Source organism: Dipodomys merriami, unplaced genomic scaffold (genome assembly GCF_024711535.1).
Source record: "Dipodomys merriami isolate MVZ:Mamm:240054 unplaced genomic scaffold, mDipMer1.0.p SCAF_2, whole genome shotgun sequence".
In the NCBI taxonomy this organism is placed as follows: domain Eukaryota; kingdom Metazoa; phylum Chordata; class Mammalia; order Rodentia; family Heteromyidae; genus Dipodomys; species Dipodomys merriami.
Window position 1 is genome coordinate 88,839,786 of NW_027203381.1, and position 20,930 is coordinate 88,860,715.

Consider the following 20,930-nt stretch of genomic DNA (forward strand, 5'->3'; position numbering starts at 1 on the left):
AAAAAGGCTGTGTTCATAAAGTCTCATTTTGAGATACCAGCAAAGGTTTAAGTCAGAATATAATAAAAAGAACAAGTCTTCTGTTATACTTTCCTGGAAATGAAGTCTAATTATAGTTTACATTATTGGGAGTAAGGGAGAATTTTACCCTCTTTCAAAGGGTGCTATATCCTGTTGAAACCAAAAAGATTTTGTCTACAAATGCTATCTTTAGAAACTATTAGAAATGAGTCCCCTTCCAAAGTCAGTCTTTGGAAAATACTGAGGAACCCTCCAACTGATTTTAGTAGGGGCACTTAACATAATGATTGGAATAATGGAAAGTTAGCTTTGCATTTTGTTGTTATTCAGTTATGATAACCCTTCAATACAGAAAATATTCTACATCTGAATGTCTGGCTTTAAAGAAAAAAGTTTTTATTTGCATGGCTGTATTTACATTAACACTGACATTTTCTTCTATCTCTTCTTTCCTTCTGGGGTTGAGTAGAGAAAAGCAAAGGAAGCATGTGCCATTCAGTACTATCATTCCAAATTCTCACAGACTTGCCTGTTTTGAAAATATTTGAAATTGCACTGAAAGCTGCATCTGTCTGTATCTTTTCTTTTGTAAATGACCTCACATGTAAATTCACCAAATAAATATTACATTCAACTCTTTTATCTATTCTTTGGGCAGAAAGATAGGTAGTTTACTCATTGACTTAGTGTTGGGTGAATTCAGTTATGTATTACAGACTCAAAGTAAGCATAGCAAGTTTATTGGGTGGTGTTTTCCAAGACTGGGATTTAAACTCCCTCAGAGATGCTTTTACTCGTGGGTTGTGCTCGATCAACTGAGCCATGCCTCCAAACCAGGGGTGAATGGTGTTTTCTGAGGGTATTCTTCCAGCCGTGAAGTGAGGCGCCACAGCTAGGAGAGCTGCTGTACTTCATTCTTTACCTGTGTCTTAGCCACACTTGCATAGGAGCCTAGAATGTTTCCAATTAGATCTGGGCCTTGCAGCTAGTTTTATATATTGGTCCAGTGAGTATAACAGTCCTCACCCACATGCAACCTTCTGAGAAGCATACCTAAAACAATCCTTGATAATGTGATATAAGAACAGGAAACAACTTTTTTAAATTTTATTTTCTTGTAAAGATGCTGTATAGAGAGGTTACAGTTACATCAGGTAATGTGTACATTTTTAGAACAAGTTTTTAAAAATTTTAATGCAATTTATGCAGCACTTTCTGCTTTCTGGAAATTGCAGTTTTACTTTAATCACACTTTAAATAGTATTTGAAGAAATCAACAGATTGTCATCTTAAGACTGCTTTATGTACAAGAGGCCTATTTAGCCAAAGACTGCCTTGGTAAATTGGTGGTTAGAGAAAGAAGTGGGTATAATAATCCTGTCTCAAGTTTGCTGCTAAACTTGCTTTTAAGTTTATATTTCCTAGATGGTAGTATAAATGTCAGATTTCACCAAATTGCACATAGAAGAAAAGTCATGTTTTTCACACTTGGTCTGAGGACACGGTGCTATTTTCCAGAGATTAAATGCCAGGTGATTACTTCGCTCATTAATAGAATGCACTTCATGTATCTTTTACTAATAATTTTTATGTACCAGTATGGTCAATATCTGTCATTCATAGCCAGTGGTGTAGTGGACCAGTACTGCATTAGGCCTCAAGAGGCAATTAATTGGGTATGATCCCAGCTCTTTTGAAGTGGCATGTGGATTCCTGGCCAAAGCCACAGTAATCAGTGATTGTTAAATTCTTTTGACAGCTGGTTATAAATTGCCAGGCCACTACTTGAGAAAATGCATTGAAGTGTTTAATTGTATAAAGGGATTTGAGGTGTAGGGGATGGGGCCAAAAGGAGAAGGATAGAGGAAGTGGGAAGAATGCAGTTATAAATTCAATAAATACCCTGCAAAATTTAACAAAAGTGGAAAAATATATGATTGGAAGGGAGGGAGAAAATAACGAAAAGGGGTAACTGATCAAAGATAATGCATTAAGAAATCTTAATGTGGAACACCAAAAGGTCTGAAAACCACGAGCCTACATAGCTCTGATCTATGCAGCTAGAGAGTGTTCATAAGGAAAAGTAGAAAATGATGAGACTTTGAGACACTCAAACCAGTCAGGAAAATCTGCAAATCTTTACTGAGTTTGTTCCACCGTCACCAGTGCCATTCTTCCATGGGGCTTACTGTTGACCCAGCCTTTCCTTCAAGACCAGGAGAGGAGTTCATTAGCTCCTTAAATATGAAAAGGCTGTGAGAAGGGAAGAGACTGTCACTGCTGACAAATACCAAAGACCTAACACCTAGATTCCCAGTAGATGGGGATCCAAAAGCCATACAGAATAGATAGCTCCAGAGGAGGTTCTCCAGATAAAAGATTCCAATTCCAATGAGTGGGATAAGAGCTTCACACAAACCTGCTGGTATTAGGTGAAACAAGCCTGTGACACCAACATGGCATTTTTATCCACTGCTTGAGGCAACAACTATAAAGAAGCTTCAAGTGTATATTCATTAACTGAAACATGGTAAATTCAGGAAAGAACTCAAATAGTATTCCTTAGAAAGGCAAAATCCTAGGTCAACAAGATAAACACCAATAAACAGCCTTTAAAGGGTTGGAGTGGAGTCAAGGGGAGGGCGGTAGATGAAGAGAGTAAGAAGAAAGAATGCAGCAAAAAATGTATATTTTACAAAATTAAAAGTGAGGGAAGGGATAGGTGAGACTACCGAAAGGACATTGATCAAGATGAACTGTACTTTGTTGAATGAATTGTGCTTTGTTGAATGGCAATTTAAGTTTCAAAGCCAGGCTTCCTCTTTTTGCTCCTTGACATTGGCCTCCATCATCTTTTCAAACTAACATGCAAAATGTCAGCATGCTGAGGATCTAGCAATAGAATTCTCTAGGGAAGAGAAAAAAAATTTAAGGTCTATTTAAAAATTCAATAGTGGAGGGATACAGGTAGTTTGCGTTTGCGAAAGACCCTACATCAATTCCCAACATCCTCAATACATTATCAAAAAGGTAAGAATTTAATAGCTGATCGTGCAGTCGTATCTTCCTGTTTAATGACATGCTGGAAACAAACCTTAAGGTTTTTTTGTTTCCACTGCATAAAGGTCTGATCGTTTCTGTTTAAAAATGGGTATTTGCTCACGTATTTCAGCCAACTTCTTCAAGTCTGCAAAAATAGGAAAGCGCGTGATTAATAATTTGCTAATCAGGAGGATTTCTTTCCCAAACTAAAAGTAAGAAATCTCAGCAAGTGACTCAATAACACTGGTCTTATCTAAATGCAGATGACCTGGCACTTCTCTGGAAACATTTCAAACAAACAAAACTCAGGGCTTAGCCTCAAAACTAGAATCTAGTCAAGGATAAATGAGGACAGGCAAAGAGAGCTTTTCCTCCCAAGAGACTGAAGTTTCATAGCCTTGGGACCTGGCCTTAGTAGTAGGACATCAGACCTGAACTACTGTGAGAGAAGGTTTAATGGGATCAAGGGCAAGAAAGAAAAACAAGGAATGTTAAACAGCAGCAACTCAGAAGCTAGCTATTTATGTGTGGAATGAACATCCCTTGATCTAGGTTTTGTATTATAAACAGTTGGAACTGTGGGCATCATGTCTGATCTTCCCACCTGTACCTGATATGATAAATATTTCAGCCACCCTGGAATATTAGCTTACATCTGAAATAGTAGCTACTCAGAAGGCTGAGATCTGAGGATTGTGGTTCAAAGCCAGCCTGTGTCGACAAGTCTGAGAGACTCTTATCTCCAATTAACCAGCAGGTATAGGTGTGGCTCAAGTGGTAGAACACCCACCGGCCCTGAACTGGAAAAGGGAGAGCACAAGGCTCTGGGTTTGAGTCCCAGTATTGATAAAAATAAGGAAAAAAATGAAATCACCTTTGTCACTAGAGTGACAACAAAAAATGACCTGTGTAACCTTTTATCACAATGCCAAGATCTAGTATAACAGGAAGAGAAGTGTGGAAAGCATCACTCTCCTGAGAAATGTATACTTCCTTTCACTCTGTAATAAAATTGCCTTCCTCTTCCACACTGTCTCACCTCTGAATTCTTCTCTGAGGGTAACAAGAATCTGGAAACTCTCGCTGGAGGTCCCTTTTTGTCCTCTCTATTACCTACACCTCAGCTTCACCAGCAGCAACAGTAGCAGGGGAAACCTTACCTATGTCAGAAAACAGAATCATTTCTTCAGTGCCAGCTTTGGCCAGGACTTCTCCCCTGAAAGATTCAAGGAGAATGAATGGATCCACCGAGGCTGAGTATTCAATGTGTTTTATACCAGTTCATAGCACAAAAGAAGAAAATTCTGAGATCTAAAACAGTAGGTACGTGAATTCCTGTCCTGGCATTTAAAGAGCTGTGACCTTGTGGCAAGCCATGTGCAATCTCTATTTCCTGCTCTATAAAGTCAAAATCTGAGCTCTGTGAGACTTAGTGAGAAAAGTCTAGAGTATGTTTTGCAAACTGCATACTGCTATAAACATCTGAGAATAGAGTAAAACCTGAGCCAACTTGAAACACCATCCCATCTCCTCCCAAGCGTGCTAAAGCGAGGTCAGTCTTCATCTGCAACTCCCACCTGCCTAGGCTTGTACCTCAACTGAGGGTGCTGTGGCTGAGCCAAACAGGCCCCAGATTAGCTGAAATCTGTCTTTATGCTAACTGGCTTCAGCTTCAGATTAGGAGAATGGTTTCAATGCGTGGGGTGTAGAGAGAAGTTGAAGATCCATGTGCCATGCTGGTGGGAACAATATGCCTTCAAAAATCTAGAGAAACCTGGAAACCGTTTTCCAGTGCTTAGACTCTTAACCCTGGTGAAACTCCAAAGTCACCGTGCAGAACATGAGAAAAGCCATATTTTCTATTAAAATGGGTTGCTTAAAAGTCCCTGCTTTGGCCTGGTGACTTAACTCTTGTTGATGATTCTGCTAAGACAACATCAGCAAGTAATGAAAGGAAAGGAGGAAATGCTTTGGGACAAATAAGGCTTTTGAAATGTAAGGTTCTGTCTTAATTGGTGTTCCAAGATGGAATTAAGACACACTGTAGATTGTTCCAGAAAACAGCAGAGGGTATGAGTTTGTTTTGAGATTGATGGTGTACTGTTACTCTTAAAGTCTTCCTGTCACTTTATGTAAATATATTTTATCTTCTTCTAACCAGCCAATCGCCAGCAGATTGCGAACTTGAGCTTGGCCAATTTGAGTAGAGAGGGCAGGACGACCTACTGTGTTTGGGACAAAAAGGGGACAGCCTGCCTGCTCTGTGTGCTTTCCTGCCAGACGTTTGGCTGGTGGCACACACCTCTGCAGAAATAAACTTTGCCTTGCTGAGAAAAGAAAAGGAAGACAGGCAGGAAGGAAGGAGGGAAACTTCGCTCTGCTGAGTTCTTTCTGAGATGGTTTCCTTATACAACACCCCCAACATCCCAAGCCATTTCTAACAATAACAATATGACATAATCACTAGCTCTACTTACTAGATAGCCAGAAATATCTCCACCAGAGATGAGCTGTAAATAACACTGTGAATTCCATTTAACAAAATCCTTTGCTGATCTTGTCTAATCTTTATCAGAGCATTCAAAAATTGCTCTCTATGTATCCTCAGGTATCTACCCCAACATCAACGTACTTCCACAGAAGAAATATAAGGCAGATCACTTTATGTTAGAACATCTGGCTCAATCACTAACAGGAGAACTATCTGTGGAGCAGAACCACCCAAGAGACAGAGAGCAAGCCTATCACTAATAAGAACACTGAGGAACTTGATGCAAATTCATGAAAGTTTTCAAGCCAGCATAACCCTTCCTGACTTCCAATGCTGCAGGAGTAGGAAAAAAAGTTCTTTTTGTTCAGTCGTGGGGGCTTGAACTCTGGGCCTGAGCGCTGTCCCTCAGCTCTTCAGCTCAAGGCAAGCACTCTACCACTTGAGCCACAGCACCACTTCCGAAATTTTTTTTTTTTTTTTTTTTTTGTCGGCCGTGGGGCTTGAACTCTGGGCCTGGGCGCTGTCCCTCAGCTCTTCAGCTCAAGGCGAGCGCTCTACCACTTGAGCTACAGCGCCACTTCCCCGAAATTTTTTTATGTAAAAGGCCATTTGAGTATTTTTATCATTTGCAGGCTATGCAAAATTATCACTCAGGAAAACATGCTATGCTAATCCTATGAGAGAGCTGACTAGAAGCATGTGTGTCTATTCTAATACATACCAAATGACTTTGAAGGCCTTACAACAGCCTGGAACAGACAGAAGAATCATTGAGATCCTCTCACTAGTTATGTGTTTGAAGGCCTTGTAGCCATTCATAGAGCTCTGAGTGCTGTAATTTCAGACCCTTTGAGACCGTTCAGTACTATTTAACCCTTCTCATTCTTGTTACTGGTCTATTCTGAAACTGCAGAAATATCTGAGAAGGGGGGGGAAGGGGGGGTGTGGGAGAGAATGACAGTATATGTTTGTGGATGCTGCATGGAATAAAGCCAAGTACAAAGTCCTGGGTTAAAATAATAGTTCCGGCAAACTAACAATTCTACTATCTACAAACCAAGCTTAATAAAGACAGGGGTCTAGGCTGAGATTGGGGGAGGGGGCGGTTGGTACATCAAAGGATGACGGGGCAGTCTTACATGTTGCCTTCACTGAGTAAACAAATGCTTTCCCTTTTCAGAGCAGAGGGTCATAGTTTCCGTTACTACCTCCATCCTCCCCATTCCTGTAATCATTACATTGGGAACAAAGTCCTTGCCCTGTAACACATTCTTGCTCTAGGAACAGTCACTCAGCCTAAATTTTAACCAAAATCCAAAGTTAAGGAGCTTCTTTTACTCTTTCCACCTATCGCAGCTGCCTCGTTTATGCAGGTATGACTGGCAATGAAAATCATGCAAAGAGCATTCAATCCATCCAGAAGGATGAATTCTTTCTTGTAGGGGTTTCAAGCGGCAGCTTCTCCTGCCTTTCAGGATATAAAATACAAGTCGGAGGTGAACGCCAGGCAACCCTGAGCTCAGCTCACTGAGACATACTCACCAAGGATTCACGACGGTGCTGTGTCCCCAGGCCACGTAGGAGGCGCTGGCATCCCGAGCCGGGGAGGCTGTCGCCACATACACCTGGTTATCCACAGCCCTGCAGTCAATGGTCAGGGAAGAACTCACACTATGTATCTGTTTTATAGATACAGAATGGGCGAGATATTTCCAAACTGTCTGTCTATCTAACAAGGGATTAACATCCATAATACACAGCAACTTAAAATCTCAGTCTCAATCTTTTTGTTTTTTGGCCGGTCTGGGCACTGTCCCTGAGCTTTTGTACTCAGGGCTGGTACTCTACCACTTAAATCACAGTTCCACTTTTATCTCTCCTCATGGTTAGTTGGAGATAAGAGTCATGGACTTTCCTGCCCAGGCTGGCTTTGAACCACGATCTTCAGATCTGTTTCCAGAGTAGCTAGAATTATAGGCTGTGAGCCACCAGCTAAAAATAACCAATTTTTAAGATGAGCGAATAGAGCCAGGCATGGTTTTGCATGTCTCCCAGCACTCACTCAGGAGGCTGAGGCTAGAGGCTCATGAGTTCAAGGCCAATTGGGTACAAGTGGTAGAGCACCAGCTGAGTAAGCAAGCAAGCTTGGTTGTTGTGTGTGCTTGAAATACAAATTTTTCCACAGGTACATTTCCTCCATTTAATTTATGCTCCCCATTTAAAGCAATGTTAATGTCCATGATCTGTGGAGACACTCATGGTTTGTAGAGCACTTATACTCTCTCTCCCTCTCTCTCTCTCTCTCTCTCTCTCTCTCTCTCTCTCTCTCTCTCTCTCTCTCTCTCTCTCTCTCACACACACACACACACACACACAGTTTTTGCCTTTCCATGTTACCCTCTTCTTCTATTTCACCTTCATTACCATTGAGACTTAGAGAGCTAAGGAATAAACAACTATGACATGTCAGAGATGCTTGTGAAAGGCTCTTGTGCTGCAGTTGAGAAGAACAAGGGCTTATCATGAGTTTCTGGGCAGAGTAAGATTATCCCCAGGACTAGGAAGATGGAGTAGAAGACAGAGCGGTAGCACCCAATGGGAGTGGCAGTCAGCTGCACTGAAACCACCAATCTTTCAACATAAGTCTTGTTTTTCTTTTCTTGGCTTGGAGACTCTGCGCATATAAGCTCAGCACCTGGTACGAGCCGCTCCCAACTACAATTTTACCATTTGTCATCTGAGGATCAGCCAGCACATGCAGATAAATCTCACTCTTTTTTTTTTTTTTTTGCAAGTCCTGGAGATTGAATTCAGGACCTGGGTACTGTCCCTGAGCTTCTTTTGCTCAAGGGTAGCACTCTACCACTTGAGCCATAGCACCACTTCTGGCTTTATCTGTTTATGCGGTACTGAGGAATTGAACCCAGGTCTTCATGCATACTAGGCAAGCACTCTACCACTGAGCCCCATTTCTAGCCCTGAATCTGAGAGACTCTTATGTCTAATACCAACAAAAATCTAGAAGTGGAGGTGTGCCTCATACCTTGAGCAAAAAAAGCTAGGCAAGAACACAAGACCCCAAAGTTCAAGCCACAGTACTGGTGCACGCATGCATGCACACATGCACACACCACACACACGCAATTTCTCTGTAAAAGTTACTGGCAATTGTCCTAAAGGAAACTAATCTGGAGTAGGAAATGAGCTCGTTTACCATTGCTCTCACTGGGTTCTATGTTTAAATCCCACAACCACCAAAGGAAAGAGAGTAACAGAGAGACCAATTCATATTTAATCATCGAAAAATACAATCACTACCTAATCAATCAATGCTGAATGTTCTGGAAAATGCAAAAACCCAGTCCTTAAAAATCCTTGATGAGCTTTCCATGGCCTCTGACAGGGTGAGCTCAGCAGCAGCCTTTCCTCCAGACTCATCCCGCCCTGTCGCTGGATGCTAGCACTGCACGTTTCCACTTTGGTACTTTCACCACACTAAAAACCTTTCCACAAAGAAGCAACATTGAGAAGCTTGGTTCCTTTCTTACCGGCCTCGTTGAAGCAGCTCCCAGTGGGCTGGTCCCGTGGTCAAATTGAAAGCTCCAGGATACACTAACAGCTGGCAGCCTTGGGGGTGAAAAGCCAAACGACAGTGGATACCAGGCCCTAACCTAACTTAACCCTAAGTACAAAAAGATGTCAATCAGCCGGTCGCCAGTGGCTCATGCCTGTAATCCTAGCTACTCAGGAGGTTGAGATCTGAGGATCACGGTTCAAAGCCGGCCCAAGCAGGAAAGTGTGTGAGACTTTCATCTCCAATAAACCACTAGAAAACCAGAAGTAGAGCTGTGGCTCAAGAGGTAGAGTGCTCGCCTTGAGGTGAAGAGCACAGGGACAGCAATGAGCCTAGAGTTCAAGCCCCACGATGGAAAACAAAAAACAAACAAACAACAACAACAAAAAAAAACGATGTCAGTCTAGTCAGATACAGCTCTTTTTTGAGAGATATATGCGTTGAACATACAACCAACAAAAACTGTAGAGAACTGTCAAAGTTTTCTCAGTGTGATATGGTCAGTGTCCCAGGTCAAGAAACACACACTGTGAGGATTCCAACTGAAACGGAGTGAAGTTTCTAGCACTTGCGGAAATGGGCTGGCAGTGTCTGTGAAGAGCCTGTGTGTCTCCACCTTCTGCTGAGCTGCACCCAAGCCATCCTCACTGCCTCACTTTACCCACAGTTGAGTAGGAAGGGTGCTAACATGTGTTGAGTACCAACAAAGGTCTTTATGAGTTCTCTATTATTCCTCACACCATTCCTACTTGGAAACTAAAAACGTACACTGCTTCTGAGATTGACTAGGTTCAAAGTATTGTGTCAGTTAATGGAAAGAGTTGGTACTAGAACACAGATCTTCTGATGGCTTGGCATACAAAATATTACTAATTAGATATCTTAGCACAGAAATCCAAGATACAACCTTGCTTCACTTGTGCTGAGACTCCAAATCCAGTAATAGAAGGAGTTCAAAAGGAAGTCAAAAAAAGCAGAATTGGTGGTTCACACCTGTAATCTCAACTACTCAGGAAGCTGAGATCTGAGATTCGTGGTTCCAAGCCAGCCTAACAAGATAAATCCCAGAGACTCTTATCTCCAATTACCCAGCAAAAATCTAGAAGTGGAGATATGAGTCAGGTGGTAAAGCTTCAGCCTCGAGGGGAAAAAGCTCAGGGACCACTCCCAGAACTGGCACAGAAACTAGAACTAAAGGTAGAGCAAACATTAAGGAGCATGATTCCTATCTTAACTACATGATGTGTGTTAAGTTGAACCCCCCCCCAACACACACACACAGAAATACAACCCTCAAAACTAACATTTCTACACAGCAAAAGTTGGATTAGCCAAACAGAGGTGAACAGGCTAGACATGGAGATAGTGAGACGCTAAGTCCAACTTTTCTGAGCATGTTGTGCATTCTGTGTGAAGCCTGTGCTTGAGTCTCCTTCCCCACACAGAGACCAGACTGGAAGCACCTCTGTCACCTGACCCACACCATCTCACCTCTCTGTGCGTAGATTTGCGCAAGCTCTGCAAAACGCATGTCATAGCAGATGCCCAGGCCCACTTTGCAGTAAGCTGTTTTCAAACAGAAAATGTACAAGTGAGAGGTTAGCTTCCTGTGCTATGATATGGCAGGTAATATCAAGCCTCCATGATCACAAACACTGGGAAGGGACAATTAACACAGGAGTCCTGAATGGAGAAAATTTCTAAGTTCTTTTTTTGTTGTTTTTTTTTTTTGGTAGGGGGCCCTTGAACTCTGGGCCTGGGTACTGTCCCTGAGCTCTTCAGCTCAAGGCTAGTGCTCTACCACTTGAGCCACAGCACCACTTCTGGTTCTCTGGTGGTTTATTGGAGATCAGAGTTTCATGGACTTTCCTGCCTGGCTGGCTTTGAACTGTGATCCTCAGATCTCAACCTTCTGAGTACTAGGATTATAGGCATGAGCCACGAGCGCCCAGCCTAAGTTCTTCCATACTGGAATTTCATCTCAAAGACAGTTTACATTAGAGTAGATATGAGGAATTCACTCTAGCTGAAGGCTTACTGTTAATGTGGAATGTGTTGAACTGTGGCCAAACAGGCATTCTCTGAAGGTTAGCACAGAAGGCGATGGCCAAATGGAAGAGCAGAATCTTTAGATCTCCATCCAACCTGAACTTTCCAGACTCATTCCTGACTGTTCTCTGTCATCCTCACTTCCATGAAGAAGTTGGAGACAGACATAGAAGAGTAAGAAAGGAATACCCTCTCCTCTTTTCTGGGATTGCTGAAAGAGGCAAACTAATCTGGTACATACGAGTATCAAACGTGGAGAAACTATCACCAGGACTCAATGTTTTAGATTCTTGAAATGTAATTTTCCCAGGAACATCAATGTCAAACAGGTGGATCTGCATCACAAATAATGGGTTTGGTTATCTCCTCTCCAGCAGAGTTCACAGCTGTAATAACAGACATCTTTCCCCTGTCAGATATGGAAATCCTCCAAGATCAATGGTATAAACAGTACCCATAATTTGCCCAATGTGCACCCACAAGCTGGCTGATAAGTGAAAAAAAAAGAAAAAAGGAATTCTACAGGAAACTGGGAAAATGATTCTGCAAGTTATAACTTTTGGTTGTGGGGCTTGAACTCTGGGCCTGGGCGCTGTCCCTCAGCTCTTCAGCTCAAGGCTAGCACTCTACTACTTGAGCTACAGCGCCAGGTCTAGTTTTCTGGTGGTTTACTGAAGAGTCTCAAGGACTTTCCTGCCCAGGCTGGCTTTGAACCGTGATCCTCAGACCTCAGCCTCCTAAGTAGCTAGGATTACAGGCATGAGTCACCGGAGCCCAGGTATGGTATGTAAATCAGTATCCACGGTTTTAATGGAACATAATTAATGTGTTGGGTTTTTTAATATGTTTTTACCCTTATTATTAAAGTGTTGTACAGAGGCGTTATCTTTTTATGAGTCAGGTAATGAGCACATTTCTTTTTTTGACAATGTACCCCTTCCTTCACTTTCCCCAGTTTTCCCTCCAGTTCCTGCCCACAAGTGAATGTGTTGGTATTTTTACTCACTGTAAATGCTAAATGAAGACATCTCAGAACCCCAAAATTGGCAAGAGGTATAGGGAATGAGTAGCACTGAAGATGAATGAAATCAGGTTGTTTTCAGGGAAAATGACAGAACTGGACATGGTCATGTTAAATGAAATAAGCCAGATTGACAATGACAAATATCACATATTCTCTTTTTTGTTTTTTTGTTGGTCATGGGGCTTGAACTCAGCCTGGGTGCTGTGCCTGAGCTCTTCAGCTCAAGGCTAGCGCTCTATCACTTGAGTGACAAAGCCACTTCCGGTTTTCTGGAGGTTTATTGCAGATCAGAGTGTCTCGGACTTTCCTGCCCAGACTGGCTTTGAACTGCAATCCTCAGATCTCAGCCTTCTGAATAGCTAGAATTACAGGCCTGAGCCACAGGCACCTGGCTTCACATATTCTGTTTACTATCCAGACAAGAAAAAAAAAAGAATGACATGAGTAAAAATGAAGGTGAGGAGACTATTAAAGGGTGGTAATGAAAGGGAGTGGGGAGGGGAAGAGGGTGACAGGGAAGTGATTCTGACAGAAACGCTTCATATGATAGTAAGATAACAAAACCTATTAAAATTGTCTTAAGAAGGGGTAGGAGTATAAGGAAGAGTAATGGAGTGAATCTGATCAAAGTACATTATATGAATAGATGAAAATAATATAATGAAACCTCTTTATAGAATTAATAATACACTAATATGAAAGATAAAAGTACCAGTGAGGAAATAAATCTAACAAATAACGCGTAAGACTGTATCCATAAACTTATAAAAGAAATTTAGACAAAATAAATAAAGCCTAATCAATAGAGGAGCATATTCCATAGTCATGAACCAGTAAACGCAGGACCGAGGAGATACACTAAAAAGAACTGTGCTCAGCTGGGCACTGGTGGCTCACACCTAATATCCTCACTACTTAGGAGATGGAGCTCTGAGGACTGCAGCTGAAAGGGAACCTGAGCAGCAAAGTCCATGAGACTCTCATCTCCAATAAACTACTCAGAAAAGGCCAGAAGTGGCACTGTGGCTCAAGTGGTAGAGCTATCATTGAGCACAAAGAGGCCCAGGGACAGTGCCCAGGCCCTGAGTTCAAGCCCCACAAACTCCCCCTCCCCCCAAAAAAGCACCAAAATAACTGAAGACGGGCTGAGAAGGTGGCTCAGTGGTAGAATGCTTGCCTTGCATTCATGATGAGGCCCTAGGCTCAATTCCTCAGCACCACATAAGCAGAAAAAGCCGCAAGTGGCGCTGTGGCTCAAGTGGTAGAGCACTAGCCTTGAGCTGAAGAGCTGAGGGACAATGTCCAGGCCCAGAGTTCAGGCCCCACAACCAACAACAACAAAAAAAAACAAAAAAACAAACAAACAAAAAAAGACAAAGTGCTTATCTTTACAAGAAAATATAGAGTTCATAATCTCATTACAAAAATGCTAAAAGCAATCTTTCTGTCTAAATGAATAGACACCAGACAGAAGAGAATCGTCAATAGGAAAAAGAAAATACCAGAAATGGTAACTATTTGAGTAAACATTAAAATCTTTTTCTTCTTAATTTAAAATACTTTCAACACATATAATACTGAATTTGAGTTAAAACTATTTAAAGTACTTACAACTAAATTAAAAATGGCTGCTACACATAACTTATATATACATGAAACATATTGCAATTACAGTGCAAAGAATGATGGGTAGGAAAATGGAAGCTATAGGACCAAAAAGGTCTTTAATTTTCACATGAAATGATGCAGTATAACTTAGGATGTATGGAGCTGGATGGATAGATTATAGAAACTATAATCTCCAGGACAATAACTCAAAAGAAAAAAGTTAGTGTGGTTAGAGATAGAACATACAATGTAGTAGTGCCTACAATGCACAAGGCCCTGGATTCAAAATCCAACAAAGACATTAAAGGAGGGGAGGAACAATAATACAAAAGCCAACATCAGCTCTTTAATTTTATCTCATGGGTGGCTCACCCCCATACTACTAGCTATTTGGAAGGTGGAGATTGGGAGGATCACAATTCAGTTCCAGGCCACTTCAGCCTCCAATAAAGGCTGACACCAATAAAATCTAGCACGACAACACCTATCATTTCAGCTTGTAGAAAGTGTAATTAGGAAGATTATAGTGTAAGAAAACTCAGACATAAATACAAGATAGTTTTCAAATGATAAGTAAAGCAAAAAAGGGCTAAGAGTGTGCCTCAGATGGTAGAGCACCCGCCTAGCAAGACAATCATTGTTTAGTCAAAAGGGAAGGGGAAGGGAGAAGAAGAGAAGGTGGAAAGGGAAAGGAAGGGGAGGGAAAGGGAGTGAGGAAAAGAAGGGGGAAAGGTAGAGGAGGGAAAGGAAGAAGAAGAGAGGGGAGGGGAGGAGAGGAGAAGGGATGGGAGGAAAGGGAAGGGAGGAAGAGAAGGGGAGGGGAAGGGATGGGAGGGAAGAAGAGAAGGGGAGGGAAGGAAAAGTGAGGAAAGGAAAGCAGAAGGGAAAAGAAAGGGAAAGGAGAAAGTGAAAGGGAGCAGAGGGGGAAGAAGGGGAAAAGGGGAAAAGGGGAAAGGGAATGGAGGGGGAAGGGGAGATGAGAGGAGGGAGGCAAGAGGAGGGAGAATGGAGAGTAGAGGGGGAGGGAAGGAAAAGGGGGAAGAGAGGAGGAGAAGGAAGGGGAGGAGAAAGAGGAAGCAAATGGGAAGGAGAGGGAGAAAATGAGAAGGGAAAAGAGAAAAGACATTCCAGGCAAACAAAAATCCAGATAGGAAACATGGAGTAACTGTGACAAGTATCTTCATTTACAGAAATACACAAGTGACCAAGCACAGACATTTGTGCCATTCAGACAAAACCTATGATAGGAGGGACCTCTGTATTATCAAATACAAGCTAATAAAATAAAATGGAAAGAGGGACTAGGAGACTTCACAGCAAATTCTTTTTTTTTTGGGGGGGGGGGGGTCCGGTCGTGGGGCCTGAACTCTGGGCCTGGGCGCTGTCCTTCAGCTCTTCAGCTCAAGGCTAGTGCTCTACCACTTGAGCCACAGTGCCACTTCTGGCTTTTTTCTTTTTGCTTATGTGGTGCGGGGGAATCGAACCCAGGGCCTCATGCATGCAAGGCAAGCGCTCTACCACTGAGCCACCTTCCCAGCCCTCACAGCAAATTCTTAAAAGGAACAATACTTTTATATCCCTTCTTACCTTCCTGTGCTTTACTAGCAAAGTTCCATCAGGCCCAAACACAGCACAGGTGTTATATAATTTCCCAGAATCCTCTTCAGGGATGGAGCCTTTCAATTAGAGAAGATAGAATATATATCATCATATGTTAGCACACAAAACAATAAGAAGAAAAAGAATGTAGCAAATTTCTGTAATTACTAGATAAAAGCCCAGCAAATTGTCATTTGGGGCTGATAATGAAGTTTATTCTAAGCATTATTTAAGCATTTTTTTCTTAATTATATCATTCAGAGATAAACTCCAAAGTGCTGACAAAATATAATTAGATTAGATGCCAAAAAGAAAGAAAGAAAATAGGGTGGGGATGGGATGGAAAAACTGGGAAGGCGCGAGGGAAGGGAAGAGGTAACAAAAAGAAATGTACTCATTACTTGACTTATGTAACTCTGTAATCCCTTTGTACATCACCTTTATAATAACAATAAAAAATAAATGACAGAGTAAAACAATTTCTTACTGACAACTGAAGTTCACTACATTCTACAGCAAAACTATATCCCAAGCTGGGTGCCAGAGGCACCTAGCTACTCAGGAGGCTGAGATCTGAGGATTGAGGTCTGAAGTCAGCTGGGGTAGAAAAAAAAATCAAGAAGAATCTTACCTCTTATTAACTAGCAAAAAGTCAGAAGTACAAATGCAGCAGTGGTATTCATAGACCCTGTGCAGAAAATGAGCTACACAACTTGTGGATGGGGACAGGAAGGAAAAACTGGGAAGAGAAAGGGAAGGGAAGACACTGTCCAAAAAGAAATGTGCTCTTTACCTGACTTAGGAAACTATAACCCCTCTGTACATCACCTTTATAATAACAATAAAAATTAAAATTAGTCAAAAGTAGAGGCACAGCTAAAGGGCAGAGTGTCAGCTATGATTTAAAAAAAAAAAAAAAGGCAAATGAGAGCAAGAAGCCCTGAGTTCAAGCCCCAATTACCCCTGCCTCAACAAATCAAACATAACAAAATACCACATCCCCCAAAGCCTCAAGGCAAGATGTCATGTGACAGGTTCTGTATAAGTAAATGCTCATCCATCTAGATGTTTCTTGTTTTGCCAACTCTTATTTCCAGTCTTAACCGACATAATTTTGTTATATTTACTGAATACAGATTTACTGTATTTTAATAAATAAAACACTTAAAATGTATTTCAAAGTCACAAGAATAAAGCTGCTTTTATGTAGGTGGTATCCATGAATTCTATAGATGCACATTTCTTTTTTTTTTGTTTTTTGTTTTGTTGTTGTTGGTTGTGGGGCTTGAACTCAGGGCCTGGTTGCTATCCCTGAGATCTTTTTGCTCAAGGCTAGCACTCTACCACTTTGAGCCACAGCACCACTTCTGGTTTTCTGGTGGTTAACTGGAGATAAGAACCTTACAGAATGGGCTTGGAAGGTGGCTCAGTGGTAGAGTGCTTGCCTTGCATGCATGAGGCCCTGGGTTCGATTCCTCAGCACCACAAAAAGAAAAAGAAAAAAAGCCGGAAGTGGCGCTGTGGCTCAAGTGGTAGAGTGCTGGCCTTGAGCTGAAGAGCTGAGGGACAGCGCCCAGGCCCAGAGTTCAGGCCCCATGACCGGACCCAAAAAAAAAAAAAAAAAAAGGAAAAGAACCTTACAGAATTTCCTTCCCAGGCTGGCTTTGAACCAAGATCCTCAGATCTCAGCCTCTCAGGTAAGTAGGATGGCATGAACTACTAGCACCTGGCTTAGATACACATTTCTATCTCTCCTGCTTTTCTACTTCTTCTCTACGGAAAATCATCAATAGTAGGGTTTGTGTTTGTGCTGGCCCTGGGAATTGAACTCTGGGTGCTATCTCTGACCTTTTTTTGTTCAAGGCTAGTGCTCTACCACTTGAGCCACAGCTCCACTTCTGGCTTTTAGGGGATTAATTAGGATAAGAGTCCCAGAGAGGGGCTGGGAAGGGGGCTCAGTGGTAGAGTGTTTGCCTCCCCTGCATGAGACCCTGGGTTCAATTCCTCAGTACCACATAAGTAGAAAAAGCCAGAAGTTGGCACTGTGGCTCAAGTGGTAGAACGCTAGCCTTGAGCTGAAGAGCTGAGGGACAGCGCCCAGGCCCAGAGTTCAGGCCCCATGACCGACCAAAAAAAAAAAAAAAAAAAAAGAGCCCCAAGGATTTTCCTGTTCATACTGGCTTCAAACAGAAATCCTTAGATCGCAGGCTCCTCAATAGCTAAGACTGCAGACAGATGCAATGCCTGGCTCATCAATATTAGTCTGACGTGTCTTTCTATAAAATTTAGTATTACTTTACATAAATAATTTTGCATAAAAGCATGTAGGTGTCTTTTGTGTATACTGGATTAACCGCATAGAAATTTCCTCTTCATAATCACATTGAACTTTTTTTTTTGAGATAGGGTTTTATTATATAGCCCAGGCTGACTTAAAACTCGCAACCCTCTTGTCTCAGCCTCCTAGGAGGTAGGATTATAGGCATGTGACATTCTGCTTAGGAAACTCATTTTTCTCAAGCTGAATTATGTTGCACAGTAATAAAAAATCATTGAAATGTTTTAATGCTTAGGACATTATTCCACATGGAAGGAATTACCTCCAATGAGATATATGTTGCATTCTTTTGCTACTTCAGAAAGCTTCTGTGTAGATTCACCAGGAATTTTCTCTGCATATTCAGGAAAATATTTCGTGCCATATGGAGAATTAAAGCACTCCTAGAATGATACAGGCAGATAAAAAAGAGGGGGGAACCACCATTCCATCCAATCCATTGTAAAGTTCTGTGGGAAGAAGGCAAGTGCTGTTTCCACATATGTGCTCCTTTGAATGGGTAAAACACAGCCAAGAAAAAACCCCAGAGCTAAAGAGCCTAAGGCCTAAAGGAGTCTAGGCAACTGACCCATGTTGGGCTACAGGAAGAGTCATGTGAGCTCTATCACGTCTCGGTTGATGTCAAGACTAAGTCTGGCTGAACAATGGGTTCCCAAGCTTGGGTATTTGGCCTCCATTATGGATTAGGCTTACTCACATGGCTGGGTATTGGGATGAACTTTTTTAGTTCAAAGCCATATTATTTACTAGACAAGCAATAAAATATTATATATACATATATGTATATATATAGTACACACACACACACACAGAGTTCTGAAACAAGCTGTTTCTAAATCTCCTTTAACTCTTATCATTCTGATCTTACGAAGTTTCTCATTAATGGGGAGTGGTGTAGGGGGCTGGCTGTCTTCAACAACTGACATGGCAGAAAAAAGGCCAAAGTTATTAAATTTCAAAATCCAGATCTACTTACTTCGCATTGAATAACATGGTCCACATACCAAGCATGTGCTAGGAATCTCAAGCTGGGAGATCCCCAGCTTGTACAAGATGCAAGTCAGTCACAGAAGCAAGCATACACAGAAGTCAACTGCTTTCATTCTCAGCAACAGAAACCGGTAAGACACCATGATTAGGTAACAAGTGCAGGTGAACTCCATGACTGGTGCTAACAGATCTGGGGCTCATGTGTTAACCATTCTTTCTGGCCACATTTGCTCTGGGCTAAAGCCTGGCTAAAAGACCGGGGAGCTCTGAAAATTTGCAAAGAACTGTCTCCTTCCACGGCTACAGGAAGTGGTGGTATCTGGAACAGCCACAGTCACTGACCCTCATAAGGACCTTAGAGAAGATGATATACAAAGTTCTCTACTTCTGGGGACCCCTGTCTGGGCCTCAGTACTTTCAGACATCTAAGTGTGAGATAACCTTCGGCTGGAAGCTACAGGCTCTCAAAAAATTCTCAGAAAAGGCTGACGGTTGAGCGCTAACTCCAACATGTTCTGGTCCTCAAAGCATAATTATAGAAGGCACGAAGCAAGCACACAAGCACTACCTAAGTCAGAAGAGAATAGATCCTACAGACCTAAAGCTCTGCAGCCACGCCGGCGCATCCCATGACAAAGGCCCTTGCTAATGACTTCGTGACAAAGACAACACTGGGGCTCCGAGGGCACGGCTGGAGGACCTAAGGACAACCGGAACAAGGACCGCGTTCCAGCAGCCCGTACTCACCGGCAGGGAGACGATTTGGGCTCCCTGTTTGGCGGCCTCCCGGACGAGTGCACACGCGCGGGTGACGTTATCGGACTTGACGGAGGAGACGCGAAGCTGGACGAGGGCCAGGCGGAAAGCTGGGCGGACGACAAAGCAGGGGTCAGAGACCGGACGGGTGACCTCGGAGAGAGCTCGCAGTTCGGACCCGGGCACCGCCAACCTAACGGGCCGGTGCGACGGGTTACGAGCTGACCGACGCTGGCTCCAGGTGAGCCCCGAGAGTGCTCAGCCTCCGAGCTGCCGACGTCACTCGAAAGGCAGTGGGGAGCCGGGCTGTGGAGCGCTCCCCGCGAGTGCGGGCGGCATGGGGCCTGGGTGGGCGCCGGTGCGCGTAACCACCGGGAGACGCGCGCACGCGCACACACGCACGCGCACACACGCGCGCGCGCGCCGCGAGGCCAGGCAGGGCGGCGGCGGCGGGGCTCCCAGGCCCCGCGCGCTCCCGGGTCGGCCGGAAACCTGGAATCCCGGCGGCGCGGGGCCACCTTAGAGCCGTCCGGACGCCGCCGCGCGGCCCGCGCCGCCCTCCCCGCACCCGTCCACACTGTGATTTACAAGGCGGCGGGGACGCGGGGCGCTCGGAGCTGAGACCGCGGGTCTCCGCCAGAGCGTCGCCATAATCTCCACGCCCCCCCCCCTCCGCTACGGCGGCTGCGGGGGTCGGACGACGCTACTTACTAGCCATGGCTCCCCGCGGAAGCCACATCGAAGGTGGCGAAAGGCGCAGACTCCCAGGGAGTGGCAGCGTGCGAGGGGTGGGGCCAAGGCCCAGCGGGCGTGCCTGCCAGGGCCCCGCCCCCAGCCGGGCCCCGCCCCACGCCAGGGCCCCGCCCCACGCCAGGGCCCCGCCCCACGCCAGGGCCCGCCCCCCCAGCCAGGTCCCCCGCTAGCCCGCAGCTGGGGCCCAAGGTCTGCAGGAGAGCAGGCCTGTCTTCCTGCCTCAGATCCTGTCTCCACTGTTGCGGTGGGGAAAGGGATGCCTTTGTGGTTTGTGGTGCTGGGGCTCGAACCGCAGCACTCTGTCTATGCTAAGCAGGGGCTTCACATTGAGCTTCATCCTCCCTCCCTGCCCCCCCCACCCCAAGTTGTAATGGACTGCTGTTGGCACTAAAAAACGACATTCTGAAAGCAGAATGTCACCAAAGGCAAGGGGCAAAGAAAGAGCAGCCTCAGTCACCGGAGTGTCCTGGTAAATGTTTACGAAACAGGTTCTCCGGGGCGGGAAAACACGAGAACAGAGGAATGAGCTTCTTTCTATTGGTTCACTCGGTGGCCAGAGCAAGAGTTGTGATGCTGATTGGCTGGAGTCGGGGGGAAGGGCGGGGAGGGGGCGGGTGTTGAGAGGTGGGTGGTAGGTCTGACCAACACAAGCCTGAGGATGAGTGAGAGATGGTGAGAGTGAAAC

At 43.9% G+C, this 20,930-nt stretch overlaps 1 protein-coding gene across 1 annotated transcript; it reads right to left on the reverse strand.

Annotated features, from left to right (window-relative positions):
* Positions 1-1,114: 1,114 nt before the first annotated feature.
* Nit2 (nitrilase family member 2) lies at positions 1,115-20,278 on the reverse strand. The gene is made up of 11 exons (XM_070030380.1): positions 20,204-20,278; positions 19,484-19,602; positions 18,009-18,129; positions 15,397-15,485; positions 11,419-11,512; positions 10,620-10,694; positions 9,103-9,181; positions 7,097-7,195; positions 4,224-4,279; positions 3,116-3,208; positions 1,115-2,929 (listed from the first exon to the last, which is right to left on the reverse strand). The coding sequence occupies exons 1-10, from the start codon at positions 20,229-20,231 to the stop codon at positions 3,117-3,119; spliced, it is 852 nt and encodes a 283-aa protein (XP_069886481.1). The 5' UTR covers positions 20,232-20,278; the 3' UTR covers positions 1,115-2,929; position 3,116.
* Between the last annotated feature and the right edge of the window lie 652 nt (positions 20,279-20,930).